Source organism: Neurospora tetrasperma (assembly GCF_000213175.1).
Source record: "Neurospora tetrasperma FGSC 2508 unplaced genomic scaffold NEUTE1scaffold_4, whole genome shotgun sequence".
In the NCBI taxonomy this organism is placed as follows: domain Eukaryota; kingdom Fungi; phylum Ascomycota; class Sordariomycetes; order Sordariales; family Sordariaceae; genus Neurospora; species Neurospora tetrasperma.
In genome coordinates this window covers 249,685-260,001 of record NW_009799102.1, presented here as the reverse complement: position 1 = coordinate 260,001, position 10,317 = coordinate 249,685, and the positions used below count along the sequence as shown (strand labels likewise).

The window sequence follows — 10,317 nt, the reverse complement described above, 5'->3', positions numbered from 1 at the left end:
AAAAGGCAAGTACTGAGAGTGTCTTTTCGTTCGTTATGCTAGTACTATCTCGCTAATGGTCAAGTCAACCAAAACTCGTTCTTGCCTGTCACACATACCGCTACACATACTGCAACAACACATCATTCGGAATAGTCAAACTGATAAAAGAATTCCAATCCCAAGCCACACCTAAAAGAACTCCAACCGGCCCAGGCCCAGCCGCGACCGCAACCCACTCCGTCTCTCTTTTGTTGATTCCGCGCGCTGCTTTTTTGTGCCGCCGTCGCTCGAAAAGAAATCGACAAGACAAGACCAAACCAAACCCTTCTGTGGTGCCAAATGTTTTCCCAACGTCTGTAGAAAGAACCCGCAACTTCGTATTGTAGTGCAGCGTGGTATATGGTAGTAGTAATAAGGGGTATTATATATCAACGTCCTTGTGTATGTGTATGTAGTCGTTCTTTTATCCTCCTTCGTTTTTCCGTCTCCTAGTGAGTCTGGAAAAGACTCTTTTCGGGACTAGGGTCCTCGTGCTTTGCCGTGCTTCCCTTCCCTCTCCACGTGCTAACAGCCTGGATGTTGGCCTTGTAAGTCTGCACCTCGGTCCCATACGCCCTCGGTGTCAGCTTTATCAGCGTGTGCAACGGCACGGGAACCCAGGGGCTTTCTTCTTGCGGTTTTTGCATAAAGTATGCATATATGCAGCGGATGACGGCCTGATGCGAGATGATGAGAATGTCCTCACTACGCTCCAGCTCCATGATGATGGGCTCCAGTCGGATCACAACATCGCGGTAGCTTTCGCCTCCGCGATACCGGTAGTTGTACTTGTCTTCGTCGCGCGCTTGGAAGTCATCTGGGTACATGTCCGCAATCTCTTGGTACGTCATGCCGTCGCACACGCCGGCGTCGAGCTCGTCCAGGGCCTTCCATTGTAGCTGGTTGTAATGTTTTGGTAGGTGGCGCGCCGTGGCAATGGTGCGCTTTAGTGTTGATGTCCATACTGTCAAAGGGCGGTCGCTCTGCGGAAGAATGTTAGACTGAGTCGTGCAACAACAAAGAGTGCGGGGCAGGGAGTAACGTACACCAACGGATTCTCTTACTAGCTCGGGGAGCTTCCGCGCGTACTCTTCACCTCTGTGCGATAGCTCGGCATCGCCACCAATACGGCCTTCGAGATTGAGCATGGACTCGCCGTGCTACAAATCGTTAGCATCCCGCCAAACTGATAGGGACAAGCGGAAATACGTACCCTTGACAGCCATACTGTTCGAGGGCGAATGTGCAAGTTCATGAGGTAGTACACAATACGACTCTGCAGGTAGTCGCGAATGCGGTTGATGATGACTTGCTTCCCCACGTTCATAATCTTGAGGAAAGTCAAATCCTCCTCGTCGCCGTCTTGGTTAAGCGATTTGTACACCTTTTCGTAGTTGCGTATGCGATTGCGGAAGTCGAGCGCCGCGGTTTCGGGATCTTGGCCCTGGTAATCGGGACTGGTGGTCTTGACGTCGCGGATGTTGGCCATAATCATGTTCTCGTCATCGCACTTGGACTCGACAAAGATGACCTCAATGTTGTTTTGGGTCATGAGATCGAGGACCCATTTGCGCCTCTCTTTTGTGCTATTGGTGGCATCGAGGATGCCGACAACTCCTCCCTTCTTGAACCACCTGAGCATGTCGGCTACCGCAGCCTCGGCAGCAGCGCGACGCTTGCGCTCTCCCTCCGGGTTGTTGGGTTCGAAGAAGTCGGCGGACGGTTGGGGGGCATCTGTGCGTCTGTAGTTGCCGACATTGAATGTAGCGGCGGGGATCGAGAGCCAGGCAAGATAGCGTTGCGCTGGGAGAGGGACTGGAGTTAGCAACTGGACCCTATGGAACAAGAAAGCAAGCTGGATGATATGGCATAGTACCTTTCTGTGCGATGTAGCTCTTTCCACGGGCCGGGAGACCCACCATCACCACGCAGATGCGGGTGTTCTCAACTTGCACACCAATGCCGTTTGTCCTAGGGGCCATGGTTGCCGATGTGCTTGTGTACTGGGAAAAAGGTCGAGGTCAGGGAAGGGCAGGAAACGCTGCGAGTACATGTAGCCACCGAATTGGGCGCGCAGTCGTCGAGTTCTTGTAGTCCTGATCAAGTGTCGTTGACAAGTACGGTGAAGTAGTTGATCGCGTGAGGCAAGTCGAGTTGGGGTAGTGCCAGTGTCCGGGGACTTCTTGGCTGACAACAAGGGCAGTTGGTAGGCCGGTTTTGCGCAAAGGCTTTCCAGGTACCTGTTCGTCGACGTAGCAGGGCGTTGCCGGTGGAAACGTGGGGATGGCAAGTCTGGACGTCGTTGGCGGATGCGATGGCAGCGGCGGCGAGACTAGAACCGAACGGGGATCGGGGACGATCTCTGGCGAGCAACAGCAATGGCAGCGGCGAAAAATGCTGTGGAAGGAGAAGAATGAAGACGAAGAAGAAGATGGGAGGGAAGAAGAAGTAGTAGTAAAGGGGAAGAAAAGTAAGTAATAGGTGAAGAGGAGAAGTGAAGGATGTTGAAGAATGGAAACGGGAATATGACAGTAGGTAGGTATTGATCGATAAGGATAAGGTAATGGTAACGGATGGATGGATGTACCTGTTTAGCAAGAGCTGCCCTGCGCCATGGCCGGTTCCTGTTGCCGCAGTACGTACCAGTCCATGTACATACTACGGTACTACGAAATCCAAACTCTCATCCTCTTTGAGGATCCACAAGCACAGCTGAACACCTTCCCTTTGGTTGTTGTAATTACTAACTATGGAAGTCCAAAATAGAAACAGTCACCCCCAAAAGATTCTTGAACTTTTTTTTTTTTAAACACGATACCGGGCACGAGGACATGGCCTTTGGGCACCTTGTCCCTGGCGGTTCCGTCACCATCGGAATTCTCAGGGAAGACGGGAATTGCGGTGGAATTACCTGGCCTGAAGCGGGCAAGCATGGGATGCTAGTGGGTGCAAATGGGCTGCATTGGTAGGGCAGGCAAGGCACAGGGCACAGGGAAGCCAGCGGGAGTCCACCGAGACACCCACTGGAAGCCCACCCGCTGGAATGGGTCAACCCGGGTTAGTTGCCTCTGCCCTGTAGTGTACCTTTTTTTTTCCTTTCTTCGTGGCGGTTCGGCCGTTACGTACAAAACCGTCAGAGTGTAACATTCCATCATTCACGATCCAACTCTTCACCACCTATGACTCCCGTCTGCTCTCAACACATGACAATCCTTTTACGTTTTGGATTGATCACAAACAGCAGACAACCCCCCAAGATGGCATCATTTGGCTAAACATCGGAAGGAAGACTTGACTCTGAAGCGAAGGAAAAATAGAAAGATGGAAAGACTCACAGCCCAATTCACGCCAAGCATCACCGGGCCAAGGCCAGGGCCAAAAAGGTTCCAGCCTTCTACCTACGTACCTAGACACTGCAGTGTTCCAAGTTCCAGTCAGCAACCACCAGTCTCACCAGTCCCGTCGTTTCAACTCCCGACGGGACCCCACCCTTGACGAGATGGAGAGAGACGGGACTCACAAAGAACCTTGCCAAGACTGGAGATGGCTGCTTCTCCATGTCATGGCTGTTTTCCGTCTGCGATACAGCTCACGCAAGGCAGGCGACAACCGCTCGGTTCGGTGTTTGACACTTTGGACGACGAACCGTGAGCTGGTGTTCTAGCAGAAGTAGTCCCGCCTGACCATCTGATGACTGTGTAACTTGCCCCTCCATTCGCTATTGAACTGTGCGTTAAAACTCCAGGTCCGGGTTGCCAATAAGAAAAAAAGTCCGAATACATACATCTTTCAGCTTTCCGTCTGGAGCATGCCAAAATAGGTAGGAAATCGTAAACATCAAATCTGTAGTACACGTGAACGAAAAGTTGAGAAGCTCTGCAGGTTCCACCGACAGACCGCCATGTTGAACCCTTCCCTTCTCTCCTCGGGAGAAAGCAAACCGCGATCACAGGGACCATGGTGGGGGTTCAGGGCGGTATGCTAAAAGAAAGTCCTTCCCTAGCTTTATACAGTTAGACGGCAGCGCTTAGCGCGTTAATGCGAGACTTGAAAGTAGAGCTCGGCAACACCGATCTCGGGGTCTCTTCCCGCTCGCCCGTTGACGTGCGGCTTAGTTATCACGGTCTGCACGGCAACAACGACAACGACCCCAAACGGCAGAAGCGCACATGCACTGATGTACCGTAGGATCATCTCATCCCAGGCATCTTTCCCAACAACTCACTGAACATGAGGTGGTGGTGGCCAAAGAAGCAATATGAATGTTCGGGATCATCAATCAATTAACTGGGAAAGAAAAAAATTACAGTTTTTGGGCGAGAAATTCCCAGCCCAGTCATTGAACTCGGAACACCCGAAAAGCAATCATGACGTGCATTTGCCCCTCAAGCGGAGGCCGCGGAGTTTGGTGTAACGCTACTGTACGTGTAATGACAGCGACAGAAATTCGTGGGGGAAACCATATCAAACCTTCAAGACTGGAGGTGAAGACCATATAAGAGACAACTGAATAACATCGACTTATCATTGCGTCTACTTTCATCTTCCACCTGTTCTACTTGCCTTTGTTTGCCCACTTGTGCTTCTGCAGGAACCTGTCCTGTCCGTTGTGCACAGTCGAGTTCCATGGGAAAGGTAAAAGGTTGAAAAAGAGAAAAATGTGGGGTACACGAACACGGCCGGATCGAACCATGTAACGAAACACTGCCAGGAACCATCGATCGCATCGAAAAGAAGCCGACTTAAGAAGAAGACATCCCGCTATCAGCTGAGAATACAAGCGGGAGTGAAGCCATTACGGTTCTCAAGCATCGATTTCGCCCGAAATATGAGCGGGGGCAGGCAGGCAGGCAGGCAGGCAGGCAGGCAGGTTAGGAAAGAGGTGCCCGCCTGAAGATTAATTCTCCGACATAAGCAGCATTCAACCCCGCGGAAAGGTGAAAGATGGCGGTGCAGTTCCTCCTGCCTGCACTTCTGAAACTTTGAACCCCCAAGTGTTCAGTTCACATGACTCTCTCTCCCTCAAATAGGCGGGAACGATGACACGGTCATATGACCGAAACCCCGAATTCGCCAAATTCTTTTTTGTCGACGGACCCTGAAGAGTGTTTTTGGGATTTCATTTCTTTTTTGGGAAGGCATCAGGGCGGTGTAAAAGAAATGCTGTGCGCTGAATCCACCCAGCTGTCAGGGGGAAATAGTCTGGTGGAGACAACATCCCGCGCCCAGTTCATTCATTCCCAAACGAGAATTACACGTACGCGTGGACGACTTGTACACGCAAGAGCCCAGACCAAAGACGAATCAATACCAGAAATGACGACAGCATGGAAACAAGTTCACGAAGAGAATTTGAGCTGAGATGTTCAGTTGTCTGTCAGTTCTGTTAATTGAGGGCTTGGATTCAGTTTCAACAGGACTAATCACCTTCAACGTGTAAACTGAATCGCAACAGGAAGTACCTACCTCTACTTAACAATAAGGGACCCGTTACCCTTTCCCTACTTACCTACCTTACGTACTTAACCAAATCTCCCGTCTTCGTTTCTTACTGCTCCTCTTCCGCCGTCGGTTCATTGGAAAACACACATGTGCTCATAATGTTTTCCACTTCTTATTTGAGGCTGAATCAATCAGGCAACGAGCCTTCAAAGTGGAGATATCACGAAAAGTAAAAACGCTGCCCTACCCGCGCAGGCCCCGGCTATTGTAGGTATGTTTGGATTGTTGATACGAAGTCGATCAACACGATTATGTTCTTGTCTGGAGATTGTCCCCATCTGCTCCAACTGAAACAAATTTTCAGCAACATGCCGCGGGTACCTGGAATGACGGACCCCTATTTTTTTTCCTCGGGTCAAGTGACGCCTAGCAATTTACACCTTCCCAAGCCAAGGGGGGTGGGTGATCTTCCAACCGACGAACCGACGAACCGACGACGTCCGTTCGGGTTCGGATCGTTCCTTTAACCCTGGGCATGCCAAGCTTAGTTCGACGCCAAGCCGGTTAACTATTCGGGTGTGCCAGGACTACTTGTACAAAATCATGGGGGAAGCTTACCTACCTAGGTGCTTACAGGGCTGGCTGACAACACAACAGTGGCGAGAAAGAAAGAATGGATGGTTCTTTTCTTGTTGGTTGTTCACTTCTGGCCTAACTATCCAGTAGGAGTACCATGCAATTGTTTCCAGGTTCATGCTGTGAAAGCTTACGGGTTTAGTTAGTGTTTGTGTAGTGTATTATCTACCTACGTACACTACTAGGAGATGCTCGTATGACCAGGCAAGATCGACCAAGTATTGATGTTAGGTGTTGATGAGTTCCATCGAACGAAACCCTTTACAGACGAAAAGTCTTATGGTCTACCTATCGGTTGTTATGGCATACAAGGAACGATCCAACGGTATCTCCCGTTACTTCTTCCATCCATGTCCTCTGCTCCCACAGTCCAGCCCTACAAGCAAGGCTCATAGTGTACGTAGCTCGAGACCCCATGCCTTGTTTACTAGCCAAAGTCAATCGCAAGGGGCAAGCGGGAGCTAGTCTGGTCAATTCGAAGCCAAATTACCAGCCCGATCGGCTTGAGCCGTGTCTACGCCTCCTGGGGCACCACTTGGCAGCAGAAAGACGGGGAAGTGAGATACAGCGTGCATCGAGATTTGACATAAACGTGGTTTCGATTCAAGAACCGGAAGTTCTTGTCCGAGTTTATGTTATGAAATGCCTTCTGGATTGTTTCCGTGGTGTCTGCCCGTGGTGTTGAGCGAGTGTTGAAGAATAAGGCCATGGGACCAGATTATATGATGGAAATCAACTTCCGTGCTGATACCTCCTATTGGAACCATTCTCGGCTTTAGGCCATGGAATGATGCGACCCAAGGCAGCAGTGAGCCAAAGACCGAACCAAACTTGTGACTCGGCCAACTCCATGAAAAATGATCATGTTTTTATGTAATGAAGGTGTTGTTACTTCCGACGTGACCAAGATAGCATCCCGTCAGCCTTGAGAATATGAAGGAATTGGGAGGGGTTCATGAAACTTCACTCAGCCAATGTAATGATGCGAAGATATTTATCTGCCATGTATACTGTCATGTATCGACCCAGGAGCCTGTCGGCGAGTGACACTTCCAACCCAGGGACCTGGATTCGAAGCTGGCTGGTACGTTCCAATCTCGCGCCCTGTGTCCCACAGCCTGGAATTTTTTACGGATGACCCGAATCATTTATTGTTGATCAAGGCAACCCGTAGTCTGACTTTGGACTTTTGTCAATACCTTCGAAGTCGTCCACTGGACAGGAACTGCAAAGTCCACCAGGCCATTGACTGGTCTGTTTCAATCCACTAAACCTTTGTAATGAAACTGTAACATAAGAAGAACACTGCAATGCCAGGATCTTAGAGGTACTGTACAGCGTTTGCATGTCCGCAGTGTAGAGCAATGCCATCATGGATGACATTCAGAGCCTCATTCCGGGAGAGGGACTTCAAATTCGAAAGACTGAGAAAGTGTGGTTATACTGAGTTATATCGTAGTTACGACAGGTGGACTGATCACGAGAGAGGTGGAAAGCGTTAAGATGTTGAAAGAATCCGAAAAAGGGAACAGCATGATCTAGATTTGAAAATAAGAGGAAATGAAGTTCTCGACGCTCACAAGCAATTGGGTTCTGGGGTTCGGCTGATCTGCAGTCAAAAGTGGAGCCGGCAATGGGACGGCTGTAGCGCACAGACCAGGTTTTCACCAGGAGAAGAGGGCAGAATTGGCAAAATTTTCACCGCCTGGTGTAATCCCTGGTTATCGAACAAGCGATAAGAAAAAAATCCCCAGCGAAAGAGAAGGCAGAGGAAGGATAACAGATTCGACTCGCTGGGAATTTGAACGGAACCATTGCGACGCCCTTTTCCCAGAGTATCGCAACCACCCACCGACAGCACCACCCCCCCACGCCATCACGATGGCTTCCGAACTCAGCAAGAAGCGCAAGCTCAAGGACGCCAAGATTGCGACCGAAGATGGTGCCGCCACCGACAAGAAGACCAAGAAGGTGAAGAAGGACAAGAAGGAGAAGAAGGCCGCCGAAGAGGTCGTCGAGGACACCACCCCCGAGGAGGAGAACGATGCCCAAAAGGCGGAGGAACAACAAGATGGCGACGAGGTCATCCCCACCGGCAACGAGGACAAGGAGGACAGCGACGACAAGGACGCTGAGGCCGGCGACGAACTTACAAAGACCAACGACTCCCTCATCGCCCCGTCCATCGCGACCAATGCCACCGACTTCTCCGAGCTCAACCTGTCCGACAAGACCATGAAGGCCATTGCTGAGATGGGCTTCACCAAGATGACCGAGATCCAGAGGAGAGGTATCCCGCCTCTGCTCGCCGGCAAGGACGTCCTCGGTGCGGCCAAGACCGGTTCCGGCAAGACCCTCGCTTTCCTCATTCCCGCCATCGAGATGCTCAGCTCCCTGCGCTTCAAGCCGAGAAACGGTACCGGCGCCATCGTTGTTACGCCTACCCGCGAATTGGCCCTCCAGATCTTCGGCGTCGCCCGCGAGCTCATGAAGAACCACTCCCAAACATACGGCGTCGTCATTGGTGGTGCCAACCGTCGTGCTGAGGCCGAGAAGCTGGGCAAGGGCGTCAACCTGCTCATTGCTACCCCCGGTCGTCTGCTCGATCACCTGCAAAACACTCCCTTTGTGTTCAAGAACATGCGATCGCTCATCATCGACGAGGCCGACCGTATTCTCGAGATTGGTTTCGAGGACGAAATGCGCCAGATTATCAAGATTCTGCCCAAGGAGGACCGTCAGACCATGCTCTTCTCCGCCACACAAACCACCAAGGTCGAGGATCTCGCCCGTATCTCGCTCCGTCCCGGTCCTCTTTACGTCAACGTCGATGAGGAGAAGCAGTTCAGCACGGTCGAGGGTCTGGACCAAGGCTACGTTGTTGTCGACGCCGACAAGCGCTTCCTGCTCCTCTTCTCTTTCCTCAAGAAGATGCAGAAGAAGAAGGTCATTGTCTTCTTCTCGTCCTGCAACTCGGTCAAGTACTACTCCGAACTGCTCCAGTACATCGATCTCCAGGTTCTCGATCTCCACGGCAAGCAGAAGCAGCAGAAGCGCACAAACACCTTTTTCGAATTCTGCAACGCCAAGCAGGGCACCCTCATCTGCACGGACGTTGCCGCTCGTGGTCTCGATATCCCGGCCGTTGACTGGATCGTCCAGTTCGATCCTCCTGATGACCCGCGCGACTACATTCACCGCGTCGGTCGTACCGCCCGTGGTAACAACACCAAGGGCCGTTCGCTGCTCTTCCTCCAGCCCAACGAGTTGGGTTTCCTCGCCCATCTCAAGGCCGCCAAGGTCCCCGTGGTGGAATACGACTTCCCCAAGAGCAAGATTCTCAACGTTCAGTCCCAGCTGGAGAAGCTGATCGGCCAGAACTACTACCTTAACCAGAGTGCCAAGGATGGTTACAGGTCGTATCTCCACGCCTACGCTTCGCACAGTTTGCGGTCGGTGTTTGATATCCATAAGCTTGACTTGGTCAAGGTGGCCAAGGTATGTTTTCTCTTCTCTTCCTTTCTTTCTCCATAGCAGAACAGTCACTAACAAACCAAAAACAGTCCTTCGGCTTCTCCACTCCTCCCAGGGTAGACATCACCCTGGCCTCCAGCATGTCGCGTGACAAGAAGCAGACGAGCAGGAGAGCGTATGGTAGCCAACCGAAGCAGAACCGCCACTAAGCGAGGCGGGATTCGGTGTTCGTCTTGTTGTTGTTGTTGTTGGTTAGAATACGAAAAGGGGATGATTTGTCAATGTTCTCTCTTAGATATCCATCGGGCATTCGGTGTGGAGCATAGTGGTGTTTTCTTTTGTGTTGCTCACTTGCTGTTGTTTCTTGTTGTTGTTTGCGCAAGCTTCCAAGGCGTTTTTGGTTGAAAAGTAAAACTGGGGGGCTTCAAATCAACAATTAATTCTTACTTTACGTTGCTTTCCGTTGGTGTGATGTTTTCCACGCTGTGCCGTTAAGGTTAACCTTGGGCGTCTTTCCATCCGAGGATACAGAGTAGTTTCTTGCTGACAGTTTCCATTTGATGAACGATAGAGAAAATACCTTGAACTGGCAACAGCATATCCATTTTACTACAAACTGGAAACATCATTACGTTGACATAGCAGACGGAAAGCATGGAGGTCCTGAGTGTCACACTCAATCAAGGTTCCTTTGTAGGGATACAAAGTCAATAAGTACCCAGATCAGCTAGATATCGGTACCAA

At 50.9% G+C, this 10,317-nt stretch overlaps 2 protein-coding genes across 2 annotated transcripts; one reads left to right on the top strand and one right to left on the bottom strand.

Annotated features, from left to right (window-relative positions):
- Position 1: 1 nt before the first annotated feature.
- Positions 2 to 2,152, bottom strand: NEUTE1DRAFT_83096 (fructose-2,6-bisphosphatase; the record flags this gene model as incomplete). Its single annotated transcript, XM_009853440.1, has 4 exons — positions 2 to 1,004; positions 1,068 to 1,181; positions 1,235 to 1,824; positions 1,898 to 2,152. The coding sequence occupies 4 exons, from the start codon at positions 2,001 to 2,003 to the stop codon at positions 471 to 473; spliced, it is 1,344 nt and encodes a 447-aa protein (XP_009851742.1).
- Positions 2,153 to 7,905: 5,753 nt separating this feature from the next.
- Positions 7,906 to 10,021, top strand: NEUTE1DRAFT_83093 (ATP-dependent RNA helicase has-1; the record flags this gene model as incomplete). The annotated part of the gene is made up of 2 exons (XM_009853439.1): positions 7,906 to 9,597; positions 9,663 to 10,021. The coding sequence occupies 2 exons, from the start codon at positions 7,981 to 7,983 to the stop codon at positions 9,780 to 9,782; spliced, it is 1,737 nt and encodes a 578-aa protein (XP_009851741.1).
- Between the last annotated feature and the right edge of the window lie 296 nt (positions 10,022 to 10,317).